We start from the raw sequence: 17,970 nt of genomic DNA, 5'->3' as shown, positions 1-17,970 counted from the left end.
CTGCTGGGGGTAGAGGTGGGGCACAGGACCCGCCCTTAGGGTCTGTAGCCCCAGGGTCTGCAGGACCACTGTGCAGAGAGCTCTGAGGGTCCCCACCAGCTGCCAAAGCCCATCAACTGTGAGCAATGAGATCCCCCCACACAAACCCACGAACTCTGAGCCAGGCCACCAGATGCGGAGGAAGCCACCACTCGCAGACACTGCACATCACCTTGGTGTATGAACGAACCTGGAACCCAATTTGGGAGATTTTGTTCTAGCTTTCTGCTCAGGACCTAATCAGATGATTTGGGGTTATGGTGGAAGGACCTAACTTGTATCCCAGGACCGCTGTCCTGTGCACCCCCTCTCCCAGGCAGGCCTTTCCCAGTTGGTTCCGCCCCCAGATATTTCATTTAAAAGGGAATGTCTGTGAGTGCACTTCAGAGCCCTTCACACAGCTGGAGCAACAAGGCTCTCTGGGAGGTACTGCCCATGCCTGGTTTGGTTGGATCACAAGCCGAGTAGATCAAGACGGAAGATCAGCTTCATTATCTCATCTCCGAGTCTACTTGTGTCATTGACCCAACTTGGTCTCAATTTCCCCTACTTTGGACTGGACTGAGTTCTGGCCATGGAGCCCCAGGGGTTTATCTTTTTCAACCTTCCCTGGCGCCCGGGGTTTTCCCCACTGTGGGGTGAGATGGGCGGCCCCTCCCACTTGTCAGTCCAATGGAGGCCAGATCTCAGGAGCACGGTTAACCCTCCCTAAAGGGCCCAGACCCTTTCCTGTCATTCTGAATGCATTCCTGGGAAAATCAGACAGTGCTCCATATAACTTCTTTAGGTCTGGGCCGTATCCTCTTTTCTCTGTTTCCACTCACGGCAACAGCTTCCCAATGCACAACCACTGGGTACTCTCTGCACTACTTCCTGATCTCAATCATGGTTAAAATTGGGAGCACAATTACCCAAGCCCCAATTGCTGGCCTCGTTGCAATCTGTATTCTCCCAGGAACGTAATTTCCTTTTACAGTAGACACAGGCTGCCTGTTTTAGAGTATCTGATGACTATTGTACCCTGTGACACAAACAAACTCTTAATAAAATTCATGGGACGGGGAGCTCTTCCTTGGTCTAGACCTGCCATTGTGAGACCCGGATGGTGAGACACAGGGACCGAGCCACTGAAATCTGCCAGCGGTTCTCAGATCCATTTTAGGGTGAAGACTATTTCAGAAAAGTCAGATTAAAGGAGCTTTTACTTATGTAGAATCAAATCCATTTTTGATTCTGGTTGGAGGCAACGAGGAGCAAAGCTGCTCTACTTTGTCAACCTGAAGGCTGTCTATATTGTGAGTCAAGAATCCCTTTGCTAATTATTATGTTACCGGCTGGAGGGTGAGCCTGAGTCTAGATTTTAAACAAAAGCCAATTTTCTCTCTCTGGGTTTAAGAGAAGGTGTGAACTCCAAGAAGGAGAAAATGGGCAGAGTCTCCTGCAACCAGCAGCAGGTGGTGGGTGAGGTGGGGGAAAGGAGAGCTGGTGGGTTCTCTCTCTTAGGAATCTGGAAACAGGAAGGGGCACTATCTGGTTTTAAGTTTGTTTTGCTTTGCCATAATCCTCAAGCCTTCCACTGTCCTCAAGCCTTTAACCAGGTTTTGTAAAGCTGGGCTTTGCTGTGATTTAGAAGATTAATGGATGGGCCTGTGGCCACACTTTGGGGGCTGTTCTGGGCAGCGTGGTGGCAGATTGGAGAAGCTGGCTGGGAAAGAGAGAGCTGTGAGTGGTCCAGGGAAAGTGGCCGAAGAGGTGGCCCACAGCAGCCGGGCCTGGGTCAGTACTGCTCAAGGTGAGCTTGGCATACCTAGGGAGGGAAAACTAATCAAAGGCCAAGGGTCCTGCAATACAATCATGGTCAGAGGCTACCTTCTTCTGTGGACATTAAATGGGATGGTGAGGGTGCCAGGGTGGCTCAGTTGGTTAAGCATCTGCCTTCGGCTCAGGTCATGATCCCAGGGTCCTCCAATCGAGCCCTGCATCGGGCTTTCTGCTCAGTGGGGAGCCTGCTTCTCCCTCTCCCTCTGCCTGCATTCTGCCTACTTGTGCTTTCTATCTCTCTGTCAAATAAATAAATAAAATCTTTAAAACAAAAGGGGGGGGGGATGGTGACCTCTGAAGACCAGAGAACTTGGGGACATCTGGGCTGTGCTTAGGAATTAAAACTCTTTAAATGACCACAGCTGTGGCTCTATCCCTAGCCTCCCCAGCATGTCTCCTCCGACTCCTGTGACATTTCCACAAAACACTTGACATTTGGAACAGAGAAGATCTGAACTCTCCAGGAATGTTTCTTTCTGACCCTGACATTTTTCCTAGGATCCATGTAAAAAGACCAGAAATATTGCCAAGTCCTAATCAACATATACCATCACGTTTAAGGGTACAAACTATTCTGTCATCAGGAATATCGAGAGGTAATAAAACAAACATCCGAAGGTAATTTGGCACCTCTTTTTAGCTCACACATGGCTTCCTTCCTCACCACCAGTGATTTTATTCCATTTGTTCCCTGTTGAGACGTAGCTATGCTTGGAAAATAGGTTGCAACCACAGAGCCTGTCAAGGCAACTTACTTTCTATTGGGACTCCATTCGATAACCAGCTAATTCTGGGCTTGGGGTTGCCATTAGCTCTGCAGATCAGTCTCCCGTCCTCTCCTGGGGACAGCACAAGGTTCTGAGGTGCCATGATCCAGTACGGAGCCGCTTTATGAAAGAAAGGAAGAAAAAAACCCCCACAAACATTTGAATCATACAAGCGTTCTAGCAAATTTAGTATACTGAACTGTTTTAATATCAAAATAAATATTTAGCAAAACATGTGTTAGCCTCGTTTTTAAAAGAGTGAATAGTATTGTAAGTGATGCCTCAAAGAACACTTCAGACTTTCAAAAGACTGTTTGTAGAGGCTTTTGATACACAGACCATCTCGTTTCACATTAAATTAATCAGACATTAAAAAGGTAACAGATTTCGCTAAGGAACATGAACTTAAATTCTGAGTCCTGTAGGATACACATAATTATAAAACTGGGAAGGAAGTTAAGAAACTTCGCACTTTTGAGAAGTTGCAAAGTTAGTATGGAGAATTCCCATGAGCCCCTCAGCCAGCTCTCTCCAGTGTTACCTTACATAACCATGGTACAGTTATCAACACAAGAAACTAACAGTGGTACAATATGATTAGCTAAACTACATCTTTTCCTACCCATGCCTTCTTTCTGTCCCAGGACCATCTCCTGGCTACCACATTATCTTTACTTGTCTTGTCTCCTTACTTGTTTCCTTCAATCTGACAGTTTATTGGTCTTTCCTCATCTTTCATGACCTTGACACATTTAAAGAATACTGATCCGTTATTTCGTAGAATGTCTTTCAACTTGGGTCTGGTGTTTTCTCGTGATTACCCTGAGGTTTTGGGTGATGGATCCCTCTTACTGCATCATTCTGGGGGATACACGATACCAACATGACTTAAGACTGCTTATGCTAACTTTGAACACATGGTAAGGTGATATCTGCCAGGTTTCTCTGTAAAGTTGCTATTTACCTGCTTTCTATAGTCTATCCCCTAGAAGTGAGTCACTAAGTCCAGCCCATACTCAAGGGTAAGGAAATTCAGCTCCCTCTCCTTCCCAGAGGAAAGGTGAAGAGACTTTGTGAAAATATGTTAAACCTGCTTCCATAATTAATTTTGGATCCTCTGTTTCTCCTCAAACCTTCATCTATCTTTCCTCACTGGCTCTTGCCTGCAGAAGTTATAACTGGGATGTTCATGGTGATTTCTGGTTTCCCTCCTTCTTCTTAACAATTATTAATTGGAATTCTATGAGGAAGGTTTGGGGGAGAGAATTTTTGACCTGATTTAGATGCGTTCTAAAGAGCAGTGAGAAAAGATCCAAGGGGTCAGGACTGTTGATACAAATTTACATTTGTTATGAATTGAAGTTTAAATCAAAGGCATATTTAATTGAAGATTTACGACTTCTCGTGAAGGCAAGAGCTATGCATTTGAAATAATTGTATACCTTTAACTGTGACAGAAATGGTATGATAGATAGCTCCCAGTGGGTTTTTGGCTATACACTGGTAATTTCCAGAGTCTGCTTCTGAAACCTGAATGATCTGCAGAGTTTTCTTGAAGTTCTTATAAAATGTCCGGTTGATGGGCAGGGTTCCATCTTCTTTTATCCAGTAAATAATTGGGGTAGGCCTGATAAGATAAATAAATGATATTATTTAAAAAAGAAGTTCACCTCGCTGCTTTTGAGGGTGAATCTTCATGCAAGTTGGTAACAACTTCTTTGTCTAAAGATCCTGAGGAACAGAAAGACATTGTAACTAGCCTCACACTTTTATAAATAATGCTCAGACCCCTGTATTGAAGTCTGTGAGCCAGCACCGTCACAAAGGCAGCGCTGTGTTAATGCATGGCACACCGTGACCTTGGACTTCCCTGACACAATGAGTAGGCTAGCCTAGGTGACTTTGTTGAAAGGACCTCATTATTATCTTCAAAGTTCTGATCAGTGAGGCACACCTAGAAAATTTTACATAAACGAATATGTCAATCAAAAGGCTTACTATGAAATTAATGATACTGAGTTTTTCTTTTAAATCAGTTAGAATTAAAAATGCAGAGAAAGTGCTGATATACAAATTTGTGCCCATGAACTTTTGCACACATTTCCCTAACAAATGGAAGAATTTTGATCTAGTGACTTTAGAAGATTTTCATGAGAGTAAAATAAAACTTTACTGGACACAAATATTTATTAAGCACTGAACTCTGGACCAAGCACTGAGTTGTATGTTGAGAAGACAAAGACAAAAAAAAAACAAAAACCATATGGCCTAAGAGCCTCAAGAAGGTCACAATATTTGTCCTTAGAAATTCAAATGGGGTTAATTGGTTGATTGTAGAATTGCTTCTGGTTTGTGTAGCTGAATAGAAACAATTGAACATATTTCTTTGATGAAATACCTTCCAAAATGAAACCTGCTGGGAATATAAAAAGAGGTAGAAAATGTAAAATCATTTTCAAAAATGGAAGATACGAGACCAATGTGTATGATACCATATTCTGGTGTTTTTTTTCAGTCAGATAGTCTGCACCTCACATGATCTGGAGGTGAGTGGATCACGGGGAGAGAGGCCTGAGGTCAAACTAAGCCATAGATTGTTCTGGAAGCCTTCTTACTTCTCCACTGAGTAGTTATTAAGAATTAGAAATATTATGATTCTGTGAGTCCTATAGCTACTGGTTTGTAAATGATAGACTCCTCAATCTTAGTTTTACACCATCCCATGGTTTTAAAAATTCTTTTGGAAGTTTAATGCAGTTTCCAAATACCAACCATATTTTAATTTTTACATAAGAGACCCTTCATGGGAAGGGGAATCATAAAATTGCGACAATGGGTATCTCTGCTCCCCAAAGGTTGGAGGTTAGTAGATTAAACCACTTTCTAACACCATGATGTATGAAAATTGCAAGGGGTTGGGGGTTTGCTTTTAATTCTAATGGGAAAGATATATACTTAATATATCTTTAAAGGGGAATTTTGCTAGTTTCAGTCACTTGAACTGAGTAGCGTGTGCTGTGATTTCCGGACGGGACCAGCAGAGGTCTCCACGTGTCTCTTGCAGTAAAGCCATTCCTAGAAGTCAGTTCTGGGAAGGAACTCGAAACTGTTGCATTGCCAGGTCAAGGACAGTGCAGATCAGAACATGGGATCATAACAATGTTTCTGAGATTCCACGCAATGTTTCCAGCAAATGTGCCCACATCAACAGTACTTCCTCGCTGCCAGGGCTAAGAAGGGATGATGTAGAAACTCACTTCTGACGGGCACCTAATATAACAGTTGTCCTTGTATCTAAGCTATGCACAGATGAGTCATCTGCAAAGAAGCTAGGCTTGTGACCTGCCTAGAGGAAGGAGTGGAAGGGACAGGGTGTTCGTTCTGAGGCTAGACAGTAAGAGGCCTAAGAGGCGATGCGTGTACTTTTGTTGTTAGGAGAATAAGCCGGGGCTAGATGGCTAGAGGGACAGGAGTCACTCAAGGCCAAGAGCTGCTGAGAAGACCCCCAGAGCCATGAACCCAGAGTGGAACTTCCCAGCAGAGGCATGAGCAGGCTCACCCTAAAACGTCCCTCTCTAGCCTGTTACAGCAACTGCCCTGCGACCTGTGGCCGAATGATTAACAATAAATAGCTATTGTTTTTAACCGCTAAGTTTTGAGGTTGTTTGTTACATAACGGTAGTGAAATAAGACACCCTAATTGTAACCATAGCAACCACAAAGGGATTCCTGATACTTATTTCAAGAGGAAAGCTATTATATTAAGAGAATATTTCAATAATATGAGATACACATGGCTTATTTTTGAAAACACTTATCAAATTTTTCTTAATGCTTGTTGGAATTAGTATAAGACAATGACTGTTGCTATGACATCGATGCCTCTCTATGGACCCACTAGGTTTTTGTAAGAAATGCTACAGAAATGCACACTAAGACAGAAAGCGCAGGGGTGCCTGGATGGCTCAGTTGTATAAGGGTTTGCCTTCAGGGGACGCCTGGGTGGCTCAGTTGGTTGGGCAGCTGCCTTTGGCTCAGGTCATGATCCCGGCGTCCTGGGATCGAGTCCCACATCGGGCTCCTTGCTCATCAGGGAGCCTGCTTCTCCCTCTGCCTCTGCCTGCCATTCTGTCTGCCTGTGCTCTCTCTCTCTCTCTCTGACAAATAAATAAATAAAAAAAAATCTTAAAAAAAAAAAAAGGGTTTGCCTTCAGGCTCAGGGTCCTGGGATTGGGATCAAGCCCCCAGTTGGCCTCCCTGCTCAGCAAGGAGTCTGCTTCTCCCTCTCACCTCCCCCATCTACTCCTCCCCTCCTTGGCCTCCCCTCCCCTGCCCACAGGCTCGTGCTCTCTTCTGCTGCTCCCTGCATCTCAAATTAATTAATTACTTAATAATTAAATAAAATATTTTTTAAAAAAGACAGAAAGTGGGAACTCACAGTCCCTCTGCAATGCATTCCAGCGAAAGGACATTCCCTCTTAACTCTTCCTTGTGACTGGCATTGCCTTCTGGAGTTAAAAAGGTTGGTGGCCTCTCTCTATTTGATTTTGCTGCAAACAATAAAATCATATGGATTAAAAGTTATGCATATGTATTTCTCAAAACACGGTTCACTGCCTAAAAATCTAATCCCTTTTCAAAACCACTAAACACTGAAATTAAACTGCACATCCACACTCTCTGCCTTATAAACATTGCTCACTGAGCTGGGAACAGAAACAATATTGGTTACATAACCATTAACACGAGGGACTATTTCACTCTTGTACATTCCCTTAACATGGGTTAGGTTTTTATGAATTTTTGGTGCGTTGGCAAATTTTCAAAATGTAGACATAGAAAGGAAAGTCACTTTATCAAACTATCCATCCCTTACAATTAGTGCTCGGGTCAAAGAGAAAATTAACTATATTGCGGAAGATGTTAGATTTTTCTGGAAGCTGTGACTATGGAAGGGAGTAGTTTGGTTTACACTAGGGACAACATCATAGCCCATTTCATTTACTAATCATGGACTTAAATCTGTGGTGGATGTCTAAGTATCAAGACCCCCAAACTGCAAGGTTTATGGAAAACAAAGCAAAGAAAACTAGCAAGTTACTGACAGAAGTCTGGCAAATTGTGTGCCATACATTAAGAATAATGAATGGTAAAGAAATTGAACTTGGTTTCCTCAATGAAAAAATAAAGAGGCCTCAAGTCAGAGATCTCAGGGAGGCCCACAAAGGCCATCCTCGGTTTCACGGAAACTTCATTTAAAAGTGGCCTTGTCTTCTAATGGCCTCTCAGAAAACTGTGAAATAAGAATATACCATCTTAAGGTTCTATCGCCCTTTGGAGTTTTCAACACTTAAATGCATTATCTCTTTGATGCTCACCAAAAGTGAGTGAAAAGGTAATATATGAATTGTTCTCATTCCTCAGAAGGAGAAAAACTGGATACCAGGGAAGGTTTTACTTGAGAGAAATGAGAATTTTCTTAAGACTTTAGAAATTGTGGAGGAAACCTTACCTCCCTGAAATCACTTTGGGAATGGTTTTGAGACCCATCATTTTCAGGATATATTAAAATAAAATAACAAGGCAGAAGTTGTGGTTTGCCTATTCTGATCATTGATGGTACCTTAATGCTTTTTTACTTTGTATCTCAAGGGTAAAAAAGTAATACCGTAGAAATTCTGCCTTAGAGATCATTAAGAGGACCCCCATACCAGAAACCACAATTTTCACTAATAGACTCTAGACCTTACAGTCACATTTCCCTTAAGGAAATCGAATTCTCTTTTTATAAGAATGAAGTTAAATGCTCTATATTTAAAAAGGTTATTTCCACTGAAGAGAGTGACTTGGTTTTGAACAAAACTACGAGAAATGCTATTACTAATTATATGACACTGATAATGTCATGTGAGAACAGATGGGAAATGTGATGATTTACTATCAAAATCCACTTGATGTTAGTTGCTAATGGTTACTAAGACTGACGAGTTAGTATTCTAGCGAATTAATGCCCCCTTTTTTGGTTAATGAGAAAAGTTTGTGAACAAGACCAAAAAAATGAAAAATATAATTCTAAACATACATGAAAGATTTTTTCCCCCCAGATCATGGGAAATGGTGCTTCACATGAAAACAGTGATAATAATTTTTATTATTATACATACAACGTGCAGCATGTTTTAGTGACATGACGTAAGTGTGTAGCTAAGTTTCGTAGAAAACACACATTGTTCTAGTGGTATTAAACACAGAACTAGGACTCTCATGGAGAAACTGGGTTTAATAGCTATGGAGGTGGAGTTAGTGAACCGATTCTACGATGAGGGAGAGGAGTACCAGTTGCAGTCACCAGAACTCACCACTATAAAACTCAGAGTCATTCAAATTAGCAGCTATGGTGTCATTCAGTTCATCCACTGAAATAAACAGAATATGATGAAGAATGCAAAAAGTAGGGGAGCAGGTACTACAAAAAAGTCTCGGGCAACAAAAGTAAACGTATACACCCATGCTGACCGGGTGCCATCCCTACCAAGGAAACACAGGCTTTTACATCGTTCACGACTCACTAATTGATTACGTCCCTCAGCCACCCCAGCCAGGAATACAGGGACACGGAACTGACGCTGCGGGACTGCTAAGTCCAGGCACGCTGGGGCAGAACGCACGCGCAGATGCTCCGGGGACCAAGGAGATTCCGAAAGTTATCGTGGAAACAGCAACGGTGATATCAGCAAAGAACGTACAATACAGTATCTGGGTTACGTGTGCTTTTATCTGCCAACACGTCAGTAGCTAGTCACGGGTACTTTCCTGATCAATGAACCCGTGTAGTTCAACGTCAGTGGTGTTTACTAGTTAATATATTTTAGGCACACTTGGAAACATCATTGAAAGAGAGAGTCAGGAGGCCGAGCTCTTACCTGAAATCACCTTCACGGAAATAGGTTGCTTCTGCTGTATGGTTTGAGTGTGATTAAATCTGGCATAACAGATATAGTCCTCGCGAGTGTCCTCTGGGAGAACATTGGAGAAGTAAAGGTCTCCGTTCAGACCCTGAGAAACCCTCTCACTTTGTGGAAGTCTCTGAAAGGCTGGAGAAAGGCAGAGAGATATCCAGATGATTCCATACCAAAGCTCTCCCGATAACTACTCATAGTTTGGTGAACTTTCCTGGAATTTTTTTTCCCCCTATAAAGCTCTTCGGGTAAAAGCAAGTCATTGCAGAAACAACAGCAGAACACAGGAAAATCCAACTGTGCCTGCCAGAGCCCAATTTCTCTGGAGTGGGAGCAAAGTGGAGACTAGAATCATACAGTCAAGTGTTATATTAAGCAAGTGTAGACCAAAAAAAAAACAAAAAAACAAAAAACAAACAAAAAAAAAGGCTTTACAAATGAGTTTGCAGGACTTTTCCTAATATTTAATATTAACTGTTAAACACGTGTACATACGTATCTTAGAAAATGCATTTAAAAAGCTTGTAAGGATGTTAAGTTGGTTTGCCTCCACGTGCTCGGTCAGACGCCAGATACTGTGAGAGCATCTAAGCCTGAGCTCGCCCCGAGCAAGGCGCCCGGCATCCCAGACTCCCTCCCTGCCTGAGTCCGTGACCTCACTGAGGAATCCGGGAGCACACGGCAGTGGGAGGGGGCACGGCATTCACAACAGCATGTGATGATGTTGGAATGTTGCAGATGAGCCCCTCAGAGGCCCCCCAGCTGAGCCTCCAGCCCCCCCCCCCCACGAGTTTTTTCTTTCCTTCTAACATATGAGGTATTTTTACTTGTCCCGTGTGTGCTTTATTGCCTGTCTCTTTGCACTGGGAATTTAGGTTGCAGGACGATAGAGACGGTCTGTTGTAGCCTTGAACCCTCGCGGGGCCCTTGCCAGGGGCTCCGTGATTAAATGAAATGAAAGTCAGCACTCTGACTTTCCAGGTTCATGCCTCACAGCTTACTTCCCCTCGGGTCCAGTTAAGGCACTGTCGAGCCTCAGGCGCTGAAGAAAGCCTTTCTAAGTGGACAGGGGACTTGGGGAGGCGGGGCCGTGGACCTGTGCAGGATTTGCACTTGGAGGGCTAACACGCACTGTTTGAAGCTTCTGACTCAGTTCCCAGAGCCCTAACTGAGCATTTGGTGCCTCTGAAGCGAGAGAACCAGGAAACCTGCACTTTCCAGCAACCTTGGGGCTAGGTATTCTGTCTTCTGGAGGATTCTCCAGTCTGAGCCAAGCAGGGCTCTCCTCCTGCAAAAGGCACTCCATCTAACATCACACGAAATGCAAAATTAGGGTCGAAAGGCTGCAGCTTCTCAGGGCAGGGAAATGTGGAGGCAGAACCTGAAAGAATGCAGGTTACCGCGTGAGCCGAGTTCTTGGCCAAGATCGGGGTTTGATTGGTGGTTGTAAATTCATGATTATAAGCCAGGAATGCCTAGGAAAGTGTTGTTTTAAGAATAACTCAGGAGGGGTGCCTGGGTGGCTCAGTCAGTTCAGCGTCCAGCTCTTGATTTCAGCTCAACTCTTGATCTCAGGGTCGTGAGTTTGAGCCCCACTTTGGGCTCCGTGCTGGGTTTGGAACCTGCTTGGGATTCTCTCTCCCTCTCCATTTGCTCCTCCTCCTCGCCCCTGCTCCTACTCTCTCTCTCTCAAAACAAAACAAAACAAACAAAACCATATATATATATATATATATATACTCAGGAAAATAATGTACATTTATTTAATGAATACAAAGAGTTAAAGATAAGCATTCATTTATTCTCTTCTGATTCCCATGTTGTATTTTATTATTGATCGGTGTTGGTAAGTCAAGTTAAAGAAATGAGACTTTAAGAGGGTGGTAGCATTTTGCCCCCGAGTTCTTTGCCTTACACTTGGGAAAAAAATGTACACAGGCAGGAAGAACTCGATAATGTCACCTTACAAGAAGAAGGCTATACAAATCTGAAATTTCTTCCGTATTCCTGATGCAATTTCATTTGAAAGGTCCAGATGCTTTGCCAACAGCCTAAAATGTAGGTTCATGACATAGCCCAGAAGTGCAACATGGAAAACAAAGTCACATACTCAGATGATTCTGAAACTTTACATGTATTTGTCTATTTATTAAGTGAAAAGGTCATCGTTTCTGAGTAAGAACCAAGGACCGAACACAGTCTTGTTTGGGTAGTGACATTTGGATATACCTCCCATGTACATCTGACTCATTATATTTTCTTTCAAAATCTGTTTGAAAGCTGTTATGCATTCACAGGAAAATATGTCTGCTCATTGATTCATTTATATATTTATTTTTCATTTCTTTGTGATACTTTCTCTGAATATTTTTCCATACAAGAGTTACAAATGGAAATGAAATATTCCAGCTAAATTTTCTCTTAGAAATGTGAACAGTCTATGAATTCAGGGGAAATCATGTTACTGAGAATAGACTGTGTTCCCTACAAATATTTTGCATTCATCCCCACCATTCCACCTAAAAGACTCTTGTCAAGGTCAACAGTGATCCCGATGTTGCCAAATTGAATAGTTGTTTTCGGTCAGATCAGAAGTTATCTGATCTTTTGAAACAGTTGATCAAAAGTTCTGGGGGCACCTGGGTGGCTCAGTGGGTTAAAGCCTCTGCCTTCGGCTCAGGTCATGATCCCAGGGCCCTAGGATTGAGCCCCGCATGGGACTTTCTGCTCAGTGGGGAGCCTGTCCCCCCACCTCTCTGCCTGCCTCTCTGCCTACTTGTGATCTCTGTCTGTCAAATAAATAAAAATAAAATCTTAAAAAAAAAAAAAGTTCTGTCTTCTGGACACTTGCCCCAGGGACACTGCTCTGTCTCTGTCTTCCTCCCTCAGGGATGGCTCCTTCTCTTCTGCTTTGCTGGTCTCTCCCTAAGTCCCTTTGGGGGGCTCCTGGTCTCCACACCACAGGCTTTGACCGCCCCCCACCCCCAGTGCTCTCACCCAGCCCTGGCTCTAGGAGCACCTCTGCACTACCATGCCTGCTTTGCTGACCAGAGCCTGACCTCTGCCTTACAACTCCTTCTGGGCTTCTCCTCATGGCTGTTCCATAGGCCTCTCACCTCCACGACCCTGGTTTCTTGGTCCCCAAGCAGAACCCCATGTCACCTCTAAAGGAGCATGCTAACCTATTAGCACAGTTTCTGGAGGGGAGGAAAGGCAGCACCACACAGTTCCCTTAAGGACAGGGCTGGGGTAGACAGATGTGAGATGGCCTAATGGATGACTTCATTCTCTGTGCCTCGGTTTCCTCATCTAAAATGTGGAAAGATAAAAGATGCTCGACATCGCTAGAGAAATGCAAATGGAAACCACAGGTTTAACTAAACAAACAAAAGAGGACAGACATGGATACAGGAAACCACTGGTTATCAGAATTGAGGAGGCATTGGGGGATGGGCGAAATAGGTGAAGGGGAATAAGAAGTACAAACTTCCAGTAATAAAATGAGTAAGTCATAGGATGTACTGTACAGCACAGGGGATAAGTCATATTGTAATAACTCTGTATAGGGACAGGTGGTAACTAGACTTCTCGTGGGGAGCATTTCGTGATGTGTAAAAGTATGAAATCACTATGATGTACACCTGCAGCCAACAGGACATTGCCGATTACATTTCGATAAAAAAATATAAAAAATAAAAAGTAGAACGAATAATCGGATATGCCCTGCAGGGTTGTTGTAAGAAATTGATGAGATAACCCCACGTAAAGTTCTCAGCAAAGGGACTGGCACTGAATAGATGCTCAGGAAGTATTAGCGGTTGTTGGAGATTAAAAAAAAAAACCCAAACCTAAATGACAAAATGTAACACATTCCAAATAGCCTGATTCCCTGCCGTCCCCGCCTGCAGGCTTCTGCTGTTTCAGGAAATGGTGATTCCGTGTCACCAGCGGCTCCCTGTTCGACTCTGGAGTTATCTTTGGTAGCTCCCTCTCACACCCCCAGCCCGATCCCAATAAATCCTGGAGGCTCTATGTCCAAAATATATCCAGAAGCTGACCATTTGTTCCCACCTGACAACAGCCACGACTCGAGTCCCTGTCACCGTCAGCTCCTGCCTGGATTTCAGCAGGGTCCCGCCTGGCGGGTGTCCCTACCCTGTCTTTGTCCCCTCTGCCACCCGCACAGGAACTGAAGGAGGGCTATTGCTAGCTGGCTAGGTTCAGGTACAGTCCCTGCTTCCGTGTCTCCCCGCTTCATTCAGAGCAAAATCCAAAGACCTCTGTACTGAGCCCTGGACTTTTCCGACGTCATCTGTGTCCCTCTCACTGGGCTCCTGGCGGTCTGGCCACGCTACCTGCTGGGGCTTTCCCAGGCACCAGGATGCTCCTGCCTCAGGGGCCTGTCTGTTTCCCTTCTACCAGGACATTTAGGGGCCTGCCTTGCTCTCTCATTCCTCTAAGTCTCTGTTCAAAATGCTGCTTATTTTTCTTTCTTTTTAAAAATATTTTATTTATTTGGGAGAGAGAACACAAGAGGGGGAATGAGGGGCAGAGGAAGAAGCAGGCTCCCTGCTGAGTAGGGAGCACAATGCAGGGCTCGATCCCAGGATGCTGGGATCATGACCTGAACCGAAGGCAGACGCTTCACCAGTTGAGCCTCTCAGGTGTCCCTGCTTATTTTTCTTCATAGCACTTGTTGCCAACTGACACCTACTTTACAAATGCACTGATTTCTGCTTCCGTCTCCACCCCCGCATCTATTCTCACTACACAGGATATGAGCTTGGTGGAAGCAGGAAATCTGGTCTCTTTAGGTGCCTGGTATACAGTAGGTGCTCAAGAAAATCATGTTGCTTATTTCATGACACATTATTTATTTCAATGAGCATTTCTTTCCTTTGAGCATCTCTAAAACTTCTTTCAAATATTTTATGAATCATGGGAGGTAACATAGAATCTTATAATCATAAGAATCATAAGAATCTTGAAGTAATCATAAGTATCTCGAAGACAGAAAGTTCATATTTTTAAAACTTACAATTATCCATCCAGAATATTATAGGTGGTGGTAATCCAAGTGGGGGTCTGCAAGGAAGGATCAGAGACTGGCCATTTCGAAGTGTTATTGGCTCAAGTTTTTCTTTGGTCCACAATGGTGACCCTATGATATAAAATAATAACTTCTAAGTTATTTCTGCTTTGGACAATAAAAATAGCACAGAAAGGAAGACAAGATAAACTTTGGGGGCGAAGAGTAACTCTGAGTTCATGTACATTAAGATAACAAGAAAATAATTTTAAAATCCAAGGTTAAAGGTAAAAAAACTGATGATTTTCATTCACTGCCATTAATAGTATAAATGCTGACTCAGCAATTCCATGTCTAAAAAAAAAAAAAAAAACCTGTATTATTAAATACATTGTTAAGAAGATATGTAATTTCAACTAAAAGCATGTTCTTCATGAATGAATGAAAAGCACAAGGTGTCAAAAAGTTTGTTTAAACAAATAATTGTACACCCACACTTTAGAGTGTATACATTATTATATATTAAGAAGCATATACTTATGCAGAAGATTGATATGAGAATATAGATGATATGTAGATAAGTCAGAAAAGGTTATAAATTAGTACTTCAGAATGAGCTCTGCTGGCACACATACATGCCTATCTGCCTAGAGAAGGTGGAAAGATCGGTGGTTACTTGATCGAGTGGAAAGAGTCATGAGTACATTTTTAAATTTCTTTTTTGTTATTTGTAATTTTTTCCCAAGAATGAACACAGGTAAGAACGAGTTTTCAAAAGGACCAGAACTGCAAATGGCTACTGTTCTTTAAATACAAGCTCTTTAAATATAAGCTGTTGAGAGAACGGGGGTAGTGACTTCTGCAAAAAAAGCCACAGAGCTGCAGGTAGTGAGGTCTCTGTATTTCCAGGGAAACAAAAATGTTAATTACCCACTATCCATTTCATACTGAATTTATTTCCGTCGGGCTATCGGAAGTTTGCTCTTACGTGAGATACATGAGAAATTAATCATTTGATCAATTCGGGGAAGATATGCTTTTCTTACTCCCAGTGTTTTATTCTGGACTTGCAGAAAAGACAGACGGGGTTGGCACAGCACTCAGGGTACAGTGGAAAGGAGCAAGAATTTTTAGGCACAATGAAATGACAGCACTGGAGGCAACGGCATTGCCTTCTTGTAATACTATCGAGATGAGCTCACAGACATTGAGTCTTAGAGCCAACCTTAAAAATTGGGTCCAGTTTGGCAGATGAGTCCCACTTACTGGATGGACGGACAACGATATTATTAGAAATTGCTGCTCCGCGCTCATTCCGGGCTGTGCACTGATAGACCCCTTCGTAGGTCTCCGCCTTCCCTTCACTCATGATGTTGATCGTGAGGGTTCCTGAGCCTGGCTTCATGGTGACAAGAGGGTCCTTTTCTATGTCAAAATGCGTCCCATTGCGGGTCCAGGAGAAGCTGCCCAACACATAAAGGATTAAGCTTGTTAACAGTCCAGAAAGACAGTGTTACATCCTCTTTCACCAATTCCTAGCCGTTTTGTAGGTTTCGAGAAGTAAGGATTACATTTTAAAGATTTTATTTATATATTTATTTATTTAACAGAGAGAGAGAGAGAGAGAGATCACATGAGGGCAGAGAGGCAGGCAGAGAGAGAGGGAAGCAGGCTCCCTGCTGAGCCGTGAGCCCGATGTGGGGCTCGATCCTAGGACCCTGAGATCATGACCTGAGCGGAAGGCTGAGGCTTAACCCACTGAGCCACCCAGACGCCCCAAGGATTATATTTTAATACTCAGTGAAAGAACATCAGGCTCTAGACTGACGAAAATGTTTTATTGAATCGGGACTTAGAATAAAGGACCGGCCGTACATTTTAAGGCACGTGTCTTCATTTAGAATGAGCCGGAATCTGTCTCAAGGAAATCAGGCACACAAATTCACTGTCATTTTTCAAAGAAAACACAGAAAGTAGGTCTCTGAGGCACGTTCTCTTAGAGCTTTATTAGCATTTTTATTGTAAACTGCACTGTTCACAGAGTTGATAACCTGTCAATAAAATTTTGCCTTGGGCTGAAATGTGACCAGAAAGGCCTTCCCAGGTACATGTGTGCATCTGAAACGGATCAGACTGGTTTCAAGTTACCAAAATGCAAAGTTGGGGTGAGGCGGTGAGAACGAGTTCAGTGGGGTTTTAAATGTTGGCTATTAAAAGTGCTAATTCTCTCTAAAACACATTCTGAGAAATTTCAATTCTAGGACAGAAGGACTTTGTAAATTCCTCAGGAAGTATTTCAAATGGTCAGCTGCAATTCTTCTTTTTCCTTTTATTTATAGAAAGGATTGCCTTGTATAGAAGTTGTGGCGCTCGTGTAATTAAATACTCTATAACTAGTCATAAATCAACCATGGCCACGCTCATATGGAGCCAGGAAGCTCCGGACCTCACTGTGTTTTGCAGGCCCACTGGGATTTCCCTTCCCACTGCTTACCCTTAGGGCAGTCGTGGTCCCATCATCTCAGGGTGGGAGGGGGTGCGAAGTGGGAGCTATGGATGGAGAGGGGGTAGAGGCCAGGGATGCTGGTAAATATCCCCATTCCCACAACAAAAAGCTATCTGGCCCCAAATAGTAATCCTGCCCTATAGAGAGTGGCGGCAAGTGGCATGTCAGTGTGAACCCGAAGGGGGACTCCATGAAATGACAACATCTTCGGGCTTGGGTGCTAGAGGTTGCTAACAATATGGCAGAACATACCTTTTTTTTTTTTTTTTGTTAAAGACTGTATTTATTTATTTGACAGGGAGAGACACAGCGAGAGAGGGAACACAAGCAGGAGGGAAGGGAGAAGCTGGCTTCCTGCGGAACAGGAAGCCTGACGTGGGGCTCCATTTCAGCACCCTGGGATCATGACATGAGCTGAAGGCAGCCGCTTAACGACTGAGCCACCCAGGCACCCCCAAAATCCACATTACGTATTAATAATAATAACCCAACTCTCCAAACTCCCCGTACATAACTGCAGATGACAGAGCATCTGCTGATCAGCTTCGGGGCTTGACTACTGGAGGAACACTGCCAGGTGTCAGTTTCCCATCTAATAACATCTGCTGGCTGGACCAGATAACCTTTCATGTCTCTCCCACCTCTGAAACGCTGTGCAGGGCCCATGCCAAGATCCATATGGAGACTCTGAGTACTGAGCCCTGCCAAGTCTGAAAACCCACTCTCGACTATTTTATAGACCTCTACTGGGCAAGGACGGATCTTTGAAGCCATCAATCAAATTCAGCTTCTTCATTTTACAGAAGAAGAAACTGAGGCCCAGAGAAAATAGGTTCGCCCACACCATAA

General features: G+C 43.4%; 1 protein-coding gene across 19 annotated transcripts in view; it reads right to left on the bottom strand.

The window, feature by feature from the left end:
* The window catches only part of NRCAM (neuronal cell adhesion molecule), a 278,943-nt gene that overhangs the window by 51,779 nt on the left and 209,194 nt on the right, over positions 1 to 17,970 (bottom strand). For 14 of the 19 annotated variants that reach the window (XM_047695028.1, XM_047695034.1, XM_047695030.1 and 11 more), the window contains 7 exons: positions 15,882 to 16,078; positions 14,625 to 14,747; positions 9,551 to 9,721; positions 8,987 to 9,043; positions 7,066 to 7,177; positions 4,070 to 4,254; positions 2,616 to 2,747 (listed from right to left, as the gene is read on the bottom strand). In XM_047695028.1, the coding sequence (XP_047550984.1) occupies positions 2,616 to 2,747; positions 4,070 to 4,254; positions 7,066 to 7,177; positions 8,987 to 9,043; positions 9,551 to 9,721; positions 14,625 to 14,747; positions 15,882 to 16,078 (977 nt within the window). The remainder of the gene's footprint in view (positions 1 to 2,615; positions 2,748 to 4,069; positions 4,255 to 7,065; positions 7,178 to 8,986; positions 9,044 to 9,550; positions 9,722 to 14,624; positions 14,748 to 15,881; positions 16,079 to 17,970) is intronic. The other 5 variants (XM_047695038.1, XM_047695045.1, XM_047695040.1 and 2 more) reach the window with 1 other exon arrangement.

Source organism: Lutra lutra, chromosome 11, assembly GCF_902655055.1.
Source record: "Lutra lutra chromosome 11, mLutLut1.2, whole genome shotgun sequence".
Taxonomy (NCBI): domain Eukaryota; kingdom Metazoa; phylum Chordata; class Mammalia; order Carnivora; family Mustelidae; genus Lutra; species Lutra lutra.
Note: the sequence above shows the minus strand (reverse complement) of the source record. Positions and strands in the feature narration are given on the sequence as shown.